This window comes from Phyllobates terribilis, unplaced genomic scaffold (genome assembly GCF_046119375.1).
Source record: "Phyllobates terribilis strain yellow unplaced genomic scaffold, ASM4611937v1 Scaffold_7__3_contigs__length_470593459, whole genome shotgun sequence".
Taxonomy (NCBI): domain Eukaryota; kingdom Metazoa; phylum Chordata; class Amphibia; order Anura; family Dendrobatidae; genus Phyllobates; species Phyllobates terribilis.
The window spans coordinates 46,201,493-46,222,126 of NW_027362767.1; the positions used below are offsets into that span (position 1 = coordinate 46,201,493).

Below are 20,634 nucleotides of genomic sequence, written 5' to 3' on the forward strand. Positions count from 1 at the left end.
AACAACTCAAAGTTCAGGGGAGCTGCGTATTAGTTCTCGCTGTGTGTGTTCGTCTTCATATGAACTTTTGGTGCTTTCAGGTATATGTGGAAACTCTGAGCGCTTTTTACTCTTTTTTTTTTTTTTTTCAGGTGTCTGATGCGGAGAGAGAGTTGTCTGAGGTCAAAATGCGCAATCGTTTTCTGGAGCAGGAGAACACTCGAATAAAGCAGGAAGTCGAGAACAAGCAGGTGAGAGTCAAAGGTTTTCAGAGGAGATACAAAGGGCAAGTCATAGTGAGATGTAGGAAGAAGTTTTGACCAGTGGAGATCTGGGTTCAGAGATCTCCACTGATCGCTGAAGGAAAGAGCGGAAGTGCTCACCTGAGTGCTATGCAACTCTAGGCTCTGATTGGTTCACCTAGGAGAGAAGACGTCTTCACACAGCTCTGCAGAGCCAATCATAACTTCTGAGTCAGTACACGGCTAACTTTGCCTCTCATAGGAGCACCAGGAGCCGAGTGCACAGCGCAACACTTCTGATCGTTGCTTCAGTGATCGATTTATACATTTTCCAGCAGGAGTAACAGAGGAACATCGCAATGCACTTCAGTAGAGCAGTGTAAACAACGTTATCAGCTTTTTTCCGATCTGTAGTTCACATCACTAGACCTTACAAATCATGTAATTGCTTTTTTAAAAGAAAAAAAAAAAAAGTTTTAAAAGTTTCAAAAAGTTTTTGTGTATGATGAGCATTGGGGTCTCTGATTTTGCTAAAGCTGACGTGAATTATTGTTTTTCCACAGCTCACCAAAAACTCCAAGGTCAATGAAATCTCCCTTCTGATGAAGAAAAACGAAAAGCTGATGAAGGAAAAGGAAACTCTGGGAGAGGAACTAAACAGATGTGTGGCCAAGGTACTGCAGAGGTGGCACCCGTAATTTCATCAAAACATATTGTCAAATTCCTCCACAATTCCCAATTCTCCAGCACAGAATTGAAGACTAAGTTTATGTGCACCCGGAGTCTTATTCCTAGTTTTTGGAATACAAAGCCCAAGTTTTTGAGGAGTTTGGAGATATGGAGAGTTTCTTATCAGTTTCTGCTCCAAAACCTCCTTTAAAAAAAACAAAAACTTTTGTGTGCAGGTTCCTTCTGTTTTGTTCCCAACAATGAGGCTGGCTGACTATATATTGGGTGTAACAAAAAGGGGCCTGGCTTAGTTTTTTTAAATAATCAGCGAGCCATCCCCATTCACCAACAGCTCTGGTGATGACCAACACACGCCTCTGTCACTGCCATCTCTGTAATCCTATAAAGTCCCACCTATAGCTGTGCTGCCAAAGAATTATTATTATTATTATGTATACAGTACAGACCAAAAGTTTGGACACACCTTCTCATTTAAAGATTTTTCTATATTTTCATGACTAAGAAAATTGTACATTCACACTGAAGGCATCAAAACTATGAATTAACACATGTGGAATTATATACTTAACAAAAAAGTGTGAAACAACTGAAAATATGTCTTATATTCTAGGTTCTTCAAAGTAGCCACCTTTTGCTTTCATGACTGCTTTGCACACTCTTGGCATTCTCTTGATGAGCTTCAAGAGGTAGTCACCGGAAATGGTCTTCCAACAATCTTGAAGGAGTTCCCAGAGATGCTTAGCACTTGTTGGCCCTTTTGCCTTCACTCTGCGGTCCAGCTCACCCCAAACCATCTCGATTGGGTTCAGGTCTGGTGACTGTGGAGGCCAGGTCATCTGGCGTAGCACCCCATCACTCACCTTCTTGGTCAAATAGCCCTTACACAGCCTGGAGGTGTGTTTGGGGTCATTGTCCTGTTGAAAAATAAATGATGGTCCAACTAAACGCAAACCGGATGGAATAGCATGCCGCTGCAAGATGCTGTGGTAGCCATGCTGGTTCAGTATGCCTTCAATTTTGAATAAATCCCCAACAGTGTCACCAGCAAAGCACCCCCACACCATCACACCTCCTCCTCCATGCTTCACGGTGGGAACCAGGCATGTAGAGTCCATCCGTTCACCTTTTCTGCGTCTAATGTCCATTCCTTGCGTTCTTTAGCCCAAACAAGTCTCTTCTGCTTGTTGCCTGTCCTTAGCAGTGGTTTCCTAGCAGCTATTTTACCATGAAGGCCTGCTGCACAAAGTCTCCTCTTAACAGTTGTTGTAGAGATGTGTCTGCTGCTAGAACTCTGTGTGGCATTGACCTGGTCTCTAATCTGAGCTGCTGTTAACCTGCGATTTCTGTGGCTGGTGACTCGGATAAACTTATCCTCAGAAGCAGAGGTGACTCTTGGTCTTCCTTTCCTGGGGCGGTCCTCATGTGAGCCAGTTTCTTTGTAGCGCTTGATGGTTTTTGCAACTGCACTTGGGGACACTTTCAAAGTTTTCCATATTTTTCGCACTGACTGACCTTCATTTCTTAAAGGATTGCTGGCCACTCGTTTTTCTTTACTTAGCTGCTTTTTTCTTGCCATAATACAAATTCTAACAGTCTATTCAGTAGGACTATCAGCTGTGTATCCACCAGACTTCTGCACAACACAACTGATGGTCCCAACCCCATTTATAAGGCAATAAATCCCACTTATTAAACCTGACAGGGCACACCTGTGAAGTGAAAACCATTTCTGGTGACTACCTCTTGAAGCTCATCAAGAGAATGCCAAGAGTGTGCAAAGCAGTCATCAAAGCAAAAGGTGGCTACTTTGAAGAACCTAGAATATAAGACATATTTTCAGTTGTTTCACACTTTTTTGTTAAGTATATAATTCCACATGTGTTAATTCATAGTTTTGATGCCTTCAGTGTGAATGTACAATTTTCATAGTCATGAAAATACAGAAAAATCTTTAAATGAGAAGGTGTGTCCAAACTTTTGGTGTGTACTGTATATATATTTTTTAAATAAAATGTTAGTGTTTTGGTGTTTTTTTTCGGTCAGTACACCTCCCCTTAAAAAGAGATGCGATAACCCAAACGGCACAAAAAACATCTAAAACTCACAAAGCCAAAAAAAAAAAAAAAAAAAAGCCCTCACACAGTTCCATTGACGGAAAAATAAAGTTCTGTATTTTTTTTTCTACCATTTTAAGAAAAAAACTGTACAGGTTTGGCATCGCCATCATTTCAGTGCATTCCTTTTTTTACTGCACAATGAACGTTCGTCCTGATTGACCATAGACGCCTTTAGCAATTTTTCGCAGTTGGTGCTTTAATGGCCGTAGCGTAAATATATATATTTTTTTGTTTGTTTTTTTTTTTTTTTACACCACTTATATTGTGGCACTTAGGGCTGTTTTTATTATCCTAGACTGTTTTTCCTGACCCCATTTTTGGGTAAATTTACCCTAAAAACTTGAAAAGAGAAGACGTAGGCGGTGGTAAACAAGCCGCCATCAGTACTGAGAAAAAGCAGGGCCATAAACCTGGAACCATATGGCGGATTAAAAAAAAACAAAAAACCTCAGGGAAGCAGCGAGAATAAAATATGAGCAAAAAGTGATGATTGAGCTGGAGATAGGTGGTTCAAGCAATTTCTCTGTGTGCATCGTCTCCGCTCTATAATCTGCTCCTTCTCCATGTTTTCTCAGTCCTCCAAGGTCGGCCTCCTGGAGAATAAATTATCGAGTCTAAAGCAGGAACAGAAGACGTGGGAGCAGCAGTCACTTTCTCTAAAATCTCAGGTCACCGCATCTCAGGAGAAGGTAGGGACAAGCTGGTTTTCTTGTGGTCTACTCTATTCTTAATGAAACAGCGCCCCTCTTGCACACTGGCGGTGTATGCTACTGCACTAGGGTTTTTTTTTTCCTGTGTGTGCATCCTCTTTAATTTACAATTTCTTCTACTCCTTTTAGATTCATAGTTTGGAGGAGAATCTGCAGAGCGTCAACCTCCAGTTGGCTCGCATCAAGTCCGATCTCCGGGTCGCACAGCAAGAGAAGGAGTCATTAAAACAAGAAGTGATGTCACTACACAAACAGCTGCAAAACGCCAACTCCAGGGTGAGAGGTTTACTGCTCATGTCAGAGCGGCATTATTATTATTTATATATTTCAATTTACATACGCATCTAATAGTGAGTACAGCTCTGGAGTATAATACAGGATGTAACTCAGGATCAGTACAGGATCAGTAATGTAATGTATGTACACAGTGACAGCAGCAGCAGAATAGTGAGTGCAGCTCTGGGGTATAATTCAGGATGTTAGTCAGGATCAGTAATGTATGTACAGTGACTGCACCAGCAGAATAGTGAGTGCAGCTCTGGAGTATAATACAGGATGTAATTCAGGATCAGTAATGTAATGTATGTACACAGTGACTGCACCAGCAGAATAGTGAGTGCAGCTCTGGAGTATAATACAGGATGTAATTCAGGATCAGTAATGTAATGTATGTACACAGTGACTGCACCAGCAGAATAGTGAGTGCAGCTCTGGAGTATAATACAGGATGTAATTCAGGATCAGTAATGTAATGTATGTACACAGTGACTGCACCAGCAGAATAGTGAGTGCAGCTCTGGGGTATAATTCAGGATGTAATTCAGGATCAGTAATGTATGTACAGTGACTGCACCAGCAGAATAGTGAGTGCAGCTCTGGGGTATAATACAGGATGTAATTCAGGATCAGTAATGTAATGTATGTTCAGTGACTACACCAGCAGAATAGTGAGTGCAGCTCTGGAGTATAATACAGGAGGTAACTCAGGATCAGTAATGTAATGTATGTACACAGTGACTGCACCAGCAGAATAGTGAGTGCAGCTCTGGGGTATAGTACAGGATGTAATTCAGGATCAGTAATGTAATGTATGTTCAGTGACTGCACCAGCAGAATAGTGAGTGCAGCTCTGGGGTGTAATTCAGGATGTAACTCAGGATCAGTAATGTAATGTATGTACACAGTGACTGCACCAGCAGAATAGTGAGTGCTGCTCTGGAGTATAATACAGGAGGTAACTCAGGATCAGTACAGGATCAGTAATGTAATGTATGTACACAGTGACTGCACCAGCAGAATAGTGATTGCAGCTCTGGGAGTATAATACAGGATGTAATTTAGGATCAGTACATGATCAGTAATGTATGTACACAGTGACTGCACCAGCAGAATAGTGAGTACAGCTCTGGAGTATAATGCAGGGTGTAGCTCAGGATCAGTAATGTAATGTATGTACAGTGACTGCACCAGCAGAATAGTGAGTGCAGCTCTGGGGTATAATACAGGATGTAAGTCAGGATCAGTAATGTAATGTATGTACAGTGACTGCACCAGCAGAATAGTGAGTGCAGCTCTGGGGTATAATACAGGATGTAATTCAGGATCAGTAATGTAATGTATGTACACAGTGACTGCACCAGCAGAATAGTGAGTGCAGCTCTGGGGTATAATACAGGATGTAACTCAGGGTCAGTAATGTAATGTATGTACAGTGACTGCACCAGCAGAATAGTGAGTGCAGCTCTGGGGTATAATTCAGGATGTAACTCGGGATCAGTAATGTATGTACAGTGACTGCACCAGCAGAATAGTGAGTGCAGCTCTGGGGTATAATACAGGATGTAATTCAGGATCAGTAATGTAATGTATGTACAGTGACTGCACCAGCAGAATAGTGAGTGCAGCTCTGGGGTATAGTACAGGATGTAATTCAGGATCAGTATTGTAATGTATGTTCAGTGACTGCACCAGCAGAATAGTGAGTGCAGCTCTGGGGTATAATTCAGGATGTAACTCAGGATCAGTAATGTAATGTATGTACACAGTGACTGCACCAGCAGAATAGTGAGTGCAGCTCTGGGGTATAATTCAGGATGTAACTCAGGATCAGTACAGGATCAGTAATGTAATGTATGTACAGTGACTGCACCAGCAGAATAGGGAGTGCAGCTCTGGGGTATAATACAGGATGTAATTCAGGATCAGTAATGTAATGTATGTACACAGTGACTGCACCAGCAGAATAGTGAGTGCAGCTCTGGAGTATAATACAGGATGTAACTCAGGATCAGTACAGGATCAGTAATGTAATGTATGTACACAGTGACTGCACCAGCAGAATAGTGAGTGCAACTGTGGAGTATAATACAGGATGTAACTCAGGATCAGTACAGGATCAGTAATGTAATGTATGTACACAGTGACTGCACCAGCAGAATAGTGAGTGCAGCTGTGGAGTATAATACAGGATGTAACTCAGGATCAGTACAGGATCAGTAATGTAATGTATGTACACAGTGACTGCACCAGCAGAATAGTGAGTGCAGCTTTGGAGTATAATACAGGATGTAATTCAGGATCAGTAATGTAATGTATGTACACAGTGACTGCACCAGCAGAATAGTGAGTGCAGCTCTGGAGTATAATACAGGATGTAATTCAGGATCAGTAATGTATGTACAGTTACTGCACCAGCAGAATAGTGAGTGCAGCTCTGGAGCATAATGCAGGATGTAACTCAGGATCAGTACAGGATCAGTAATGTAATGTATGTACACAGTGACTGCACTAGCAGAATAGTGAGTGCAGCTCTGGGGTATAATACAGGATGTAACTCGGGGTCAGTAATGTAATGTATGTACACAGTGACTGCACCAGCAGAATAGTGAGTGCAGCTCTGGGGTATAATTCAGGATGTTAGTCAGGATCAGTAATGTATGTACAGTGACTGCACCAGCAGAATAGTGAGTGCAGCTCTGGGGTATAATACAGGATGTAATTCAGGATCAGTAATGTAATGTATGTACACAGTGACTGCACCAGCAGAATAGTGAGTGCAGCTCTGGAGTATAATACAGGATGTAACTCAGGATCAGTACAGGATCAGTAATGTAATGTATGTACACAGTGAGTGCAGCTCTGGAGTATAATACAGGATGTAATTCAGGATCAGTAATGTAATGTATGTACACAGTGACTGCACCAGCAGAATAGTGAGTGCAGCTCTGGAGTATAATACAGGATGTAATTCAGGATCAGTAATGTAATGTATGTACACAGTGACTGCACCAGCAGAATAGTGAGTGCAGCTCTGGAGTATAATACAGGATGTAATTCAGGATCAGTAATGTAATGTATGTACACAGTGACTGCACCAGCAGAATAGTGAGTGCAGCTCTGGGGTATAATTCAGGATGTAACTCAGGATCAGTAATGTATGTACAGTGACTGCACCAGCAGAATAGTGAGTGCAGCTCTGGGGTATAATACAGGATGTAATTCAGGATCAGTAATGTAATGTATGTACACAGTGACTGCACCAGCAGAATAGTGAGTGCAGCTCTGGAGTATAATACAGGATGTAACTCAGGATCAGTACAGGATCAGTAATGTAATGTATGTACACAGTGACTGCACCAGCAGAATAGTGAGTGCAGCTCTGGAGTATAATACAGGATGTAATTCAGGATCAGTAATGTAATGTATGTACACAGTGACTGCACCAGCAGAATAGTGAGTGCAGCTCTGGAGTATAATACAGGATGTAATTCAGGATCAGTAATGTAATGTATGTACACAGTGACTGCACCAGCAGAATAGTGAGTACAGCTCTGGAGTATAATACAGGATGTAATTCAGGATCAGTAATGTAATGTATGTACACAGTGACTGCACCAGCAGAATAGTGAGTGCAGCTGTGGGGTATAATTCAGGATGTAACTCAGGATCAGTAATGTATGTACAGTGACTGCACCAGCAGAATAGTGAGTGCAGCTCTGGGGTATAATACAGGATGTAATTCAGGATCAGTAATGTAATGTATGTACACAGTGACTGCACCAGCAGAATAGTGAGTGCAGCTCTGGAGTATAATACAGGATGTAACTCAGGATCAGTAATGTAATGTATGTACACAGTGACTGCACCAGCAGAATAGTGAGTGCAGCTCTGGAGTATAATACAGGATGTAATTCAGGATCAGTAATGTAATGTATGTACACAGTGACTGCACCAGCAGAATAGTGAGTGCAGCTCTGGAGTATAATACAGGATGTAACTCAGGATCAGTAATGTAATGTATGTACACAGTGACTGCACCAGCAGAATAGTGAGTGCAGCTCTGGAGTATAATACAGGATGTAATTCAGGATCAGTAATGTAATGTATGTACAGTTACTGCACCAGCAGAATAGTTTTAACGTTGTGTTGAGGGAGGAAAAGCTTTTCAAAATAGATGAGACTTTGTTGTTAAGAAAGATCATATGATGGGTTGTCTAACGTCTTCTACCTTTTTCTTGTCCTGGTTATTATAGAAGCAGGTTCTGGAGGCGGCCGTGCAGTCCTCAGGGTTTCAGAACCAGCAGAAGAAACAGTACTGGGACGACCTGGAGCTGCTGAAGGAGCAGGAGCAGCAGCTTCTAAGACAGGAGAACGAGCGACTGCAAAGAGATCTTCAGAATACGAAGAGCGATCTGACCCAATCCAGGGAAAAGGTACAATGTCGATGATCATATGGCTGCTGGGGATCAATTCTTTTTTCAAGAACTGAACAATCTTCGCCTGAAATACTCTGTGCTGCTGTTGTCAACAATCCTTCCAGGATGAGCAATGAGCAATACATTATTATCATCGAATCACCCTCTCTCTCTTTGAATCTATAATGATACATTTTGGTGATTATTTTGCTTGACTTGCAGGTGCGGCAGCTCGAGTCCAACATAATATCCCTGAAACATCAGAAGCAGCAGAGCCAGTCCAGCATGGTGAAAGCCCTGGAGCAAGAGAAGTCTGGCCTGAAGCGGGAATGTGAGCGGCTCCAGAAAGATCTGCTGTCTGCAAACAGGAAGGTGGGTGGTGTGACGGGGGGTGGTGTGCCCCGGTTGACAGGGGGTGGTGTGCCCCGGTTGACGGGGGGGTGGTGTGCCCCGGTTGACGGGGGGGTGGTGTGCCCCGGTTGACGGGGGGGTGGTGTGCCCCGGTTGACGGGGGGGTGGTGTGCCCCGGTTGACGGGGGGGTGGTGTGCCCCGGTTGACGGGGGGGGGGTGGTGTGCCCCGGTTGACGGGGGGGGGTGGTGTGCCCCGGTTGACGGGGGGGTTGGTGTGCCCCGGTTGACGGGGGGGTGGTGTGCCCCGGTTGACGCTGTTTAAGCTTTTTATTGAAAGGTCACTAACCCTAAAGTTATGGCAGTGTTATAAGATGGAGCTGTGTTGCAATACTTCACAAAGCCTATGAGCAGGGGAGGCGCTGTGGAGTCACTGATGTGGTTGTGATTTTTAATCCACAGGTTAGTCAGCTCAGTGCCATGGAACGGGATTTGGAAACCATCAAGGCCCAGAATGAAGTCTTACGAGCAAAACAGGGGAAATATGATGATCCGTTAATGGAAGTAAGTAGCAGAGCACATGTGTAATTAAAGGTTTTTCTTCCTTAAAGGGGTGTTCCACAGGATAAGCCTTAAATGAATAATAGGTGTGGGTCACAGAGGGAGGACCTGCATCTGTCTTCTGAAAGGAGGTGCACCCCCTGAGACCCTCCTTTTTATTCTGCCTGGTGCCAAGACCGCTGTGATTGGAGAAGTGATGGCTCCCGCCATGGTAGTTCGGTAAATGTGCTCATTCTGTTTTTGGAATTCCCATAGAAAATTAACAGAGGGAGCTGCACCAGGCAGGAGAGGAAATCTGGTGCCGCTTGTCTACAGATTGTTGTGGGTCCCACCACTCATAAATAAACTGTTAATGTGTACGAGGAGAATCCCCCTTTTAGCTAGTCGGTCTAGTAAACCCCAAAACGATGTTAGTCCGTGAAACAAGAGGCCCCAGTGTCCTAATCCTGATTGTACTCTGGACATTCGCAACGTGTTGGAAAGATCCCTGGACCACAAACCTCTAAATAATGTCTCCCTCCTTGGACCCTGTTGAACAACTGTAAACTGTATGTAATTTTGGCAGTAAGTGCTCAGTTTCTCTGCGGCGCCACCACAGGAGAAACTAAGCATTACTCACTGTCCATTCATGACGGGTCCTCCAGAGCGAGAGACGTTCTTTATCTCTACTTAACATTTGCCTAAAAGATGAGGATCCCGAACACCACTCAGGTTTGTCCCTTCTGAGTTATCCTATCAAGGCAGTATCCAAAGGGCCAATGGCCATATTTTTGTCTGCAGTCTTATTACATATGAGGCCCATTGTAGTCCATTGTTAGCTGATCGCACCTTTGTGTGTTCCTGACAATTTCACCCTTGTGCTCTCCTGCAGACCGATAATACATCGGGTGCCAATCCAATCACTTTTGTCTTGTCATTGATCCCACTTTTTGTCTGCACAGTTATACCTCCCTTGTGTGCACTCCTAGTAATGCCGCCCTTGTGTGCGCTCCTAGTAATGCCTCCCTTGTGTGCGCTCCTAGTAATGCCTCCCTTGTGTGCGCTCCTAGTAATGCCTCCCTTGTGTGCGCTCCTAGTAATGCCACCCTTGTGTGCACTCCTAGTAATGCCTCCCTTGTGTGCGCTCCCAGTAATGCCTCCCTTGTGTGCGCTCCTAGTAATGCCACCCTTGTGTGCGCTCCTAGTAATGCCACCCTTGTGTGCGCTCCTAGTAATGCCACCCTTGTGTGCGCTCCTAGTAATGCCTCCCTTGTGTGCGCTCCTAGTAATGCCTCCCTTGTGTGCGCTCCTAGTAATGCCTCCCTTGTGTGCGCTCCTAGTAATGCCACCCTTGTGTGCACTCCTAGTAATGCCTCCCTTGTGTGCGCTCCCAGTAATGCCTCCCTTGTGTGCGCTCCTAGTAATGCCACCCTTGTGTGCGCTCCTAGTAATGCCACCCTTGTGTGCGCTCCTAGTAATGCCACCCTTGTGTGCGCTCCTAGTAATGCCACCCTTGTGTGCGCTCCTAGTAATGCCTCCCTTGTGTGCGCTCCTAGTAATGCCTCCCTTGTGTGCGCTCCTAGTAATGCCTCCCTTGTGTGCGCTCCTAGTAATGCCTCCCTTGTGTGCGCTCCTAGTAATGCCTCCCTTGTGTGCGCTCCTAGTAATGCCTCCCTTGTGTGCGCTCCTAGTAATGCCTCCCTTGTGTGCGCTCCTAGTAATGCCTCCCTTGTGTGCGCTCCTAGTAATGCCTCCCTTGTGTGCGCTCCTAGTAATGCCTCCCTTGTGTGCGCTCCTAGTAATGCCACCCTTGTGTGCGCTCCTAGTAATGCCTCCCTTGTGTCCGCTCCTAGTAATGCCTCCCTTGTGTGCGCTCCTAGTAATGCCTCCCTTGTGTGCGCTCCTAGCAATGCCTCCCTTGTGTGCGCTCCTAGCAATGCCTCCCTTGTGTGCGCTCCTAGCAATGCCTCCCTTGTGTGCGCTCCTAGCAATGCCTCCCTTTTGTGCGCTCCTAGCAATGCCTCCCTTGTGTGCGCTCCTAGCAATGCCTCCCTTGTGTGCGCTCCTAGTAATGCCACCCTTGTGTGCGCTCCTAGTAATGCCACCCTTGTGTGCGCTCCTAGTAATGCCACCCTTGTGTGCGCTCCTAGTAATGCCACCCTTGTGTGCGCTCCTAGTAATGCCACCCTTGTGTGCGCTCCTAGTAATGCCACCCTTGTGTGCGCTCCTAGTAATGCCACCCTTGTGTGCGCTCCTAGTAATGCCACCCTTGTGTGCGCTCCTAGTAATGCCACCCTTGTGTGCGCTCCTAGTAATGCCACCCTTGTGTGCGCTCCTAGTAATGCCTCCCTTGTGTGCGCTCCTAGTAATGCCTCCCTTGTGTGCGCTCCTAGTAATGCCACCCTTGTGTGCGCTCCTAGTAATGCCACCCTTGTGTGCGCTCCTAGTAATGCCACCCTTGTGTGCGCTCCTAGTAATGCCTCCCTTGTGTGCGCTCCTAGTAATGCCTCCCTTGTGTGCGCTCCTAGTAATGCCTCCCTTGTGTGCGCTCCTAGTAATGCCTCCCTTGTGTGCGCTCCTAGTAATGCCTCCCTTGTGTGCGCTCCTAGTAATGCCTCCCTTGTGTGCACTCCTAGTAATGCCTCCCTTGTGTGCGCTCCTAGTAATGCCTCCCTTGTGTGCGCTCCTAGTAATGCCTCCCTTGTGTGCGCTCCTAGTAATGCCTCCCTTGTGTGCGCTCCTAGTAATGCCTCCCTTGTGTGCGCTCCTAGTAATGCCTCCCTTGTGTGCGCTCCTAGTAATGCCTCCCTTGTGTGCGCTCCTAGTAATGCCTCCCTTGTGTGCGCTCCTAGTAATGCCTCCCTTGTGTGCGCTCCTAGTAATGCCACCCTTGTGTGCGCTCCTAGTAATGCCTCCCTTGTGTGCGCTCCTAGTAATGCCTCCCTTGTGTGCGCTCCTAGTAATGCCTCCCTTGTGTGCGCTCCTAGTAATGCCTCCCTTGTGTGCGCTCCTAGTAATGCCTCCCTTGTGTGCGCTCCTAGTAATGCCTCCCTTGTGTGCGCTCCTAGTAATGCCTCCCTTGTGTGCGCTCCTAGTAATGCCTCCCTTGTGTGCGCTCCTAGTAATGCCTCCCTTGTGTGCGCTCCTAGTAATGCCTCCCTTGTGTGCGCTCCTAGTAATGCCTCCCTTGTGTGCGCTCCTAGTAATGCCGCCCTTGTGTGCGCTCCTAGTAATGCCGCCCTTGTGTGCGCTCCTAGCAATGCCGCCCTTGTGTGCGCTCCTAGCAATGCCGCCCTTGTGTGCGCTCCTAGCAATGCCGCCCTTGTGTGCGCTCCTAGCAATGCCGCCCTTGTGTGCGCTCCTAGCAATGCCGCCCTTGTGTGCGCTCCTAGCAATGCCGCCCTTGTGTGCGCTCCTAGCAATGCCGCCCTTGTGTGCGCTCCTAGCAATGCCGCCCTTGTGTGCGCTCCTAGCAATGCCGCCCTTGTGTGCGCTCCTAGCAATGCCGCCCTTGTGTGCGCTCCTAGCAATGCCGCCCTTGTGTGCGCTCCTAGCAATGCCGCCCTTGTGTGCGCTCCTAGCAATGCCGCCCTTGTGTGCGCTCCTAGCAATGCCGCCCTTGTGTGCGCTCCTAGCAATGCCGCCCTTGTGTGCGCTCCTAGCAATGCCGCCCTTGTGTGCGCTCCTAGCAATGCCGCCCTTGTGTGCGCTCCTAGCAATGCCGCCCTTGTGTGCGCTCCTAGCAATGCCGCCCTTGTGTGCGCTCCTAGCAATGCCGCCCTTGTGTGCGCTCCTAGCAATGCCGCCCTTGTGTGCGCTCCTAGCAATGCCGCCCTTGTGTGCGCTCCTAGCAATGCCGCCCTTGTGTGCGCTCCTAGCAATGCCGCCCTTGTGTGCGCTCCTAGCAATGCCGCCCTTGTGTGCGCTCCTAGCAATGCCGCCCTTGTGTGCGCTCCTAGCAATGCCGCCCTTGTGTGCGCTCCTAGCAATGCCGCCCTTGTGTGCGCTCCTAGCAATGCCGCCCTTGTGTGCGCTCCTAGCAATGCCGCCCTTGTGTGCGCTCCTAGCAATGCCGCCCTTGTGTGCGCTCCTAGCAATGCCGCCCTTGTGTGCGCTCCTAGCAATGCCGCCCTTGTGTGCGCTCCTAGCAATGCCTCCCTTGTGTGCGCTCCTAGCAATGCCGCCCTTGTGTGCGCTCCTAGCAATGCCGCCCTTGTGTGCGCTCCTAGCAATGCCTCCCTTGTGTGCGCTCCTAGCAATGCCTCCCTTGTGTGCGCTCCTAGCAATGCCTCCCTTGTGTGCGCTCCTAGCAATGCCTCCCTTGTGTGCGCTCCTAGCAATGCCTCCCTTGTGTGCGCTCCTAGCAATGCCGCCCTTGTGTGCGCTCCTAGCAATGCCGCCCTTGTGTGCGCTCCTAGCAATGCCGCCCTTGTGTGCGCTCCTAGCAATGCCGCCCTTGTGTGCGCTCCTAGCAATGCCGCCCTTGTGTGCGCTCCTAGCAATGCCGCCCTTGTGTGCGCTCCTAGCAATGCCGCCCTTGTGTGCGCTCCTAGCAATGCCGCCCTTGTGTGCGCTCCTAGCAATGCCGCCCTTGTGTGCGCTCCTAGCAATGCCGCCCTTGTGTGCGCTCCTAGCAATGCCGCCCTTGTGTGCGCTCCTAGCAATGCCGCCCTTGTGTGCGCTCCTAGCAATGCCGCCCTTGTGTGCGCTCCTAGCAATGCCGCCCTTGTGTGCGCTCCTAGCAATGCCGCCCTTGTGTGCGCTCCTAGCAATGCCGCCCTTGTGTGCGCTCCTAGCAATGCCGCCCTTGTGTGCGCTCCTAGCAATGCCTCCCTTGTGTGCGCTCCTAGCAATGCCTCCCTTGTGTGCGCTGCTAGCAATGCCTCCCTTGTGTGCGCTGCTAGCAATGCCTCCCTTGTGTGCGCTCCTAGCAATGCCTCCCTTGTGTGCGCTCCTAGCAATGCCTCCCTTGTGTGCGATCCTAGCAATGCCGCCCTTGTGTGCGCTCCTAGCAATGCCTCCCTTGTGTGCGCTCCTAGCAATGCCGCCCTTATGTGCGCTCCTAGCAATGCCTCCCTTGTGTGCGCTCCTAGCAATGCCTCCCTTGTGTGCGCTCCTAGCAATGCCTCCCTTGTGTGCGCTCCTAGTAATGCCTCCCTTGTGTGCGCTCCTAGTAATGCCTCCCTTGTGTGCGCTGCTAGCAATGCCGCCCTTGTGTGCGCTCCTAGCAATGCCGCCCTTGTGTGCGCTCCTAGCAATGCCGCCCTTGTGTGCGCTCCTAGCAATGCCTCCCTTGTGCACCCCACTGACCCATCATATATGAAGTACCAATTGGTTCCTTTTTGTCCATGTAAAGCGCTGGCTAGTGACTGTTGCTAATGGCTCTACCTTTTGTCTGTGCTCTTCAGAACCTGGTGGTCCGAAGTTATCTGATCACACCTATGCTGAGTTCACCCTTGTGCCTTTCTGCAGACCTGACACACATTGGATGCCTATTTGATCACTTTTGTTTTTACCATGGCCCCAATTTTTTTTCTACAGTTTTATTAGAGAATAGAGATGAGCGGTGTTCGACTCGAACTGTTCGCTAATCTCAAATTCGAGCTGTTTTGGGCGGTGTTCGAGCCGTTCGACGAACGCGAACGATTTGCAAAAAATTCGGCTGCTCGAGGTTATGTTGGATAACTGTTCGTGCACCAAAAGCGTAACTGGATTTTTTCACATCATGCAGGGATTGTCTGCCACTCACTGTAATGCCACAGCCATGGTGGTTGTGGCATTACAGTGATTGCCCAAATCGATGGCAACAGTGCTCACAGTGAAACATGAAAAGCCGGCAATTCAGCAGCGGCATACACCGGTACCCGACAATTTAGAACAGAAAGAATAGAGCATCACACATAGATTAGATAGATAGAAACATGTCAGTCACATATATATGAAGTACAGTGACAGTGTTGATTACGGTACTTGTCATATAGTGTTAAAGGATTTATTAAAAAAAATAATAGTGTTTTCATGCACCGTCTCTTTTTAAAAAAGCCGGCCGGCAATTCAGCATCGGTACCCGACAATTTAGAACAGAAAGAATAGAGCATCACACATAGATTAGATAGATAGAAACATGTCAGTCACATATATAAGAAGTACAGTGACAGTGTTGATTACTGTACTTGTCATTTAGTGTTAAAATAAAGGATTTATTAAAAAAAAAAATTGGCGTGGGGTTCCCTGTAATTTTAGTCTCTAGCGGAGGTTAAGCAGATGGCTGGGGCAGATGTTTGAAGCCTGGGAAGGGGGTAATACCCACGGAGCTTCCCAGGCTACTAATATCAGCCCCCAGCTGAATACCTAGCCTTTACTAGCTATTAAAATGGGGGACCCCCCAAAATAACGACGTGGGGTCCCCCCTATTTTAATAGCTAGCAGAGGCTAGGCAGACAGCTGGGGGCTGATATTAATAGCCCAGGAAGGGTGCCATGAATATTGGCCCCCTCCCAGGTTAGAAACACCAGCCGTCAGCCGCCCCAGAAATGGCACATCCATAGGATGCGCCAATTCTGGCACTTAGCCTCGCTCTTCCCACTGCCCTGTAGCGGTGGCAGTGGGGTAATAGGGCTGGGGTTGATGTCAGCTTATAATGCCAGCTGACATCAAGCCCAGGTTAGTAATGGAGAGGCGTCTATAAGACACCCCCATTACTAACCCCATAGTCAAAGTTAAAAAACCCACAAACACCCAGAATAAAGTCCTTTAATTGAAATAAACACACAATTCTTTATTGTTCTAAATTAAACCATACTTACCATCACGCCCATTCCAGATGAAGCCAATGTCTTCTGCAATAAAAGTAAAATAATAAAGCAACCTCATCCTTACCTTTCCATGGTTCCCAGTACGGCTCCAGCTCTGCTACATTCACATGACAGGCTGGATCGCAGCCGAAAGCTGCCATCCAGCTTGCCATGCCGCAGACACTGAGAAGCGCAGGCATGCTTGCGCTCCTCAGTGTCTGGCTGTGACAGCATCCAGATGAGTCAAGTTCACTTCCAATGAACTCTGCTCACCTCATTCACGTCACTGACAGCGTGGGAGAATTCTCCTGCGCATGCGCTGAGCGTCAGAGAATTCTCCTGCGCTCACGGCAAGCGCAGGAGAATTTTCCCACGCTGTCAGTGACGTGCATGAGGTGAGCTGAGGTCATTGGACATGAACTCGGCTCATCTGGATGCCGTCACAGCCAGACACTGAGGAGCGCAAGCATGCCTTTGCTTCTCAGTGTCTGCGGCATGGCAAGCTGGATGGCAGCTTTCGGCTGCGATCCAGCCTGTCATGTGAATGTAGAAGAGCTGAAGCTGTCCTGGGAACCATGGAAAGGTAAGAATGATGTTGGTTTATTTTATTTTTATTGCAGGAGATCGTTGGCTTCAGCTGGAATGGGCGTGATGGTAAGTATGGTTTAATTTAGAACATTAAACAATTGTGTGTTTATTTCAATTAAAGGACTTTATTCTGGGAGTTTGTGGGGGTTTTTTAACTTTGACTATGGGGTTAGTAATGGGGGTGTCTTATAGACGCCTCTCCATTACTAACCTGGGCTTGATGTCAGCTGCCACTGCTACAGGGCAGTGGGAAGAGCGAGGCTAAGTGCCAGAATTGGCGCATCCTATGGATGCGCCATTTCTGGGGTGGCTGACTGCTGGTGTTTCTAGCCTGGGAGGGGGCCAATATTCATGGCTCCCTTCCTGGGCTATTAATATCAGCCCCCAGCTGTCTGCCTAGCCTTTGCTAGCTATTAAAATAGGTGGGACACCACGTCATTTTTTTGGGGGGTCCCCCATTTTAATAGCTAGTAAAGGCTAGGTATTCAGCTGGGGGCTGATATTAGTAGCCTGGGAAGCTCCGTGGGTATTACCCTCTTCCCAGGCTTCAAACATCTGCCCCAGCTGTCTGCTTAACCTCCGCTAGAGCCTAAAATTACGGGGAACCCCACGCCAATTTTTTTTTTTTTAAAAAGTCCTTTATTTTAACACTAAATGACAAGTACAGTAACCAACACTATCACTGTACTTATTATATATGTGACTGACATGTTTCTATCTATCTAATCTATGTGTGATGCTCTATTCTTTCTGTTATAAATTGTCGGGTACCGATGCTGAATTGCCGGCCGGCTTTTTTAAAGAGACGGTGCATGAAAACACTAATATTTTTGTTAATAAATCCTTTAACACTATATGACAAGTACAGTAGCCAACACTGTCACTGTACTTATATATGTGACTGACATGTTTCTATCTATCTAATCTATGTGTGAAGCTCTATTCTTTCCGTTCTAAATTGTCGGGTACCGCTGCTGAATTGCCGGCCTGCTTTTTTAAAGAGAGTGTCTTCTGAGCAATTTGTCAGCTTTTGGACACCTTTGAAGGTGTTTTCTATGTGTTTTTATTTGCCTGCCATTGGTTTTAACGGTGTTCGACAGTGTTCTAAGGTGTTCGACGAACATCCCGGTGTTCGACGAACCGAACCCGAACACTACGGGGGTGGCTCAACACTATTAGAGAAGCTCCACAGTGGCTGAATTTTTTTTTTGCTGATTTCACCCATGTGCACTTTTCCACCTCCTGACTATTGCACCCTTGTGCACTCGTCCTGGTTTCACCCTTGTTTACTCCATCTCCTGATTGGCAACTGTTCACAATGGCTCCACTTTTTGCCTTCTCCTCTTATATCTCCCTCATCACTTTATTTCACCCTTGTGCAGTCCCACAGATCCATCATGTCTGGTACCAATGAGTTCACCTTTGATTACTATTGGCTCCACGCCTGTCTGCACTCGCCTTGTATATTAGGCCCCGTGTCTCTGTAGTTTAAAAAATATTGTTTTTTTTTTTTGTGTTTTCCTTTCAGTCAATTTGGACAAAAATCAAATATTTCATATTTTTCCCTGTTTTCTTGTTCTGTCCTTTCCCTCCCTCATGTTTAGACCTCAGGAAATCTCAGAGAAGGGTGCAGTTCTGATTCTGAGATCTATGGTAACATTATCCGAGTGCTATAAATCCATCATTGCATGTTATTTTATTCTGGTGTCTCATCCATTCATTATAGTAAGACCATAAATGGAAATGTAACGTCTGGAACGACCCACCATAGAACCAGGGCTTCCTCCACTGGACCTGGTTTTGATCCAATGGCACCTAGCCAAAGATGAGGCGCAGGAGAACATACCGCAGCCTGAGGAGGACTATACCGCGCTTTACTCACTTAGAACTGTAGGGTGGGACAAGAACACAATTACACAACTTTCTATTATGCTTTTTTTTTGCCTAGTTACATCCAAAGCGGAGTTCTGTGAGAGTTAAATTACTGGGTCACACGGCTACTTGTAGATAAACTGTCGTGTCCTACAAGGAGGCAACTTACTGTACTTTGTATGGAGAGTACTGGAGAAGACGGAGCTAAAATTCAGTGCAGACTTTGCAAAAAATATATATTTTTTTTAAAACCCTATTGGATCAATATTTTTTTTTTTCTTTTTCTTTCTCTTTTTTGCTCTTTCTCTTTTTTGCTCTTTCTCTTTTTTGCTCTTTCTCTTTTTTGCTCTTTCTCTTTTTTGCTCTTTCTCTTTTTTGCTCTTTCTCTTTTTTGCGCTTTCTCTTTTTTGCGCTTTCTCTTTTTTGCGCTTTCTCTTTTTTGCGCTTTCTCTTTTTTGCGCTTTCTCTTTTTTGCGCTTTCTCTTTTTTGCGCTTTCTCTTTTTTGCGCTTTCTCTTTTTTGCGCTTTCTCTTTTTTGCGCTTTCTCTTTTTTGCGCTTTCTCTTTTTTGCGCTTTCTCTTTTTTGCGCTTTCTCTTTTTTGCGCTTTCTCTTTTTTGCGCTTTCTCTTTTTCGCTCTTTCGCTTTTTCGCTCTTTTTCTTTTTCGCTCTTTTTCGCTCTTTCTCTTTTTCGCTCTTTCTCTTTTTCGCTCTTTCTCTTTTTCGCTCTTTCTCTTTTTCGCTCTTTCTCTTTTTCGCTCTTTCTCTTTTTCGCTCTTTCTCTTTTTCGCTCTTTCTCTTTTTCGCTCTTTCTCTTTTTCGCTCTTTCTCTTTTTCTCTTTTTCGCTCTTTCTCTTTTTCGCTCTTTCTTTTTCGCTCTTTCTTTTTCGCTCTTTCTTTTTCGCTCTCTCTCTTTCGCTCTCTCTCTTTCGCTCTCTCTCTTTCGCTCTCTCTCTTTCGCTCTCTCTTTCGCTCTCTCTTTCGCTCTCTCTCTTTCGCTCTCTCTCTTTCGCTCTCTCTCTTTCGCTCTCTCTCTTTCGCTCTCTCTCTTTCGCTCTCTCGCTCTCTTTCGCTCTCTCGCTCTCTTTTTCGCTCTCTCGCTCTCTTTTTCGCTCTCTCGCTCTCTTTTTCGCTCTCTCGCTCTCTTTTTCGCTCTCTCGCTCTCTTTTTCGCTCTCTCGCTCTCTTTTTCGCTCTCTCGCTCTCTCTTTCGCTCTCTCGCTCTCTCTTTCGCTCTCTCTCTCTCTCTTTCGCTCTCTCTCTCTCTCTTTCGCTCTCTCTCTCTTTCGCTCTCTCTCTCTCGCTTGTGCTCTCTCTCTCCTGTTGGCACTCGCCATCTATATATAAAAGTATTCAGCCCCCTATTAACTCCACTGATTCACAAACACTTCTGCCCGGTCGCTTCTATACGTCTGAGCGGTTGATGCGACCTCTTTAGTCTCCACTCATCGCACTGTATTTACGGCTCATCAATGCTCCATATCGTTATAGAGTTTATTGCATGTCGTGAGGAATGCTGTGTTTTGTGTGTGACTTCTTGCACATGATGGCTGACCATTCCAGAACTGCATGTCTGTACTATGTGGTTTTCTGCAGCACATTATCATATACAGAGTCATACATCCTGTGGACATCCTTGCATAGGACTGCTAAGTACAGGGTTTGCAGTAGGATGAGTATAATGGTGTCTGACCAGCAGGAGGCTTGCTCTTACAGATGCTGCACTCTTCCTCCAGTGCCAGCCATAGCCACTCTCCGCTCCAGCAGCAAGCTTGTGCCGCCATACCACGGGAACAACACCTGCAGCTCCAGGTGGACCGACGAAGCCAACCGCATCCGGCATCAGCAGATAACCGCAGCTCTGACAACAGCTCTCCACAGGTTAGTGCCATCACCCTCCCGACCCCATTACTTGTATATGTTATCATGCAGATTACCCTTTCTCTGGTTATGCCGGCTCATATAAACCACAGCTCATTCCATCATGGCATGCATTCAAGTCAATGCAGCTACATTGGTGCATTGTTCTCATCTGTCTGTGAATTGCATCTCACCATGCAGT

The 20,634-nt window shown here is 46.8% G+C and overlaps 1 protein-coding gene across 7 annotated transcripts in view; it reads left to right on the forward strand.

Moving 5' to 3' along the window:
• NIN (ninein) overlaps positions 1 to 20,634 on the forward strand; it is a 95,526-nt gene that overhangs the window by 68,882 nt on the left and 6,010 nt on the right. For 3 of the 7 annotated variants that reach the window (XM_073638508.1, XM_073638510.1, XM_073638513.1), the window contains 8 exons: positions 132 to 230; positions 785 to 895; positions 3,604 to 3,717; positions 3,868 to 4,014; positions 8,271 to 8,450; positions 8,655 to 8,804; positions 9,244 to 9,345; positions 20,289 to 20,453. In XM_073638508.1, coding sequence (XP_073494609.1) covers positions 132 to 230; positions 785 to 895; positions 3,604 to 3,717; positions 3,868 to 4,014; positions 8,271 to 8,450; positions 8,655 to 8,804; positions 9,244 to 9,345; positions 20,289 to 20,453 — 1,068 coding nt within the window. Of the gene's footprint in view, positions 1 to 131; positions 231 to 784; positions 896 to 3,603; positions 3,718 to 3,867; positions 4,015 to 8,270; positions 8,451 to 8,654; positions 8,805 to 9,243; positions 9,346 to 18,307; positions 18,357 to 20,288; positions 20,454 to 20,634 lie in introns of those variants that run through there. The other 4 variants (XR_012247321.1, XM_073638509.1, XM_073638511.1 and 1 more) reach the window with 3 other exon arrangements.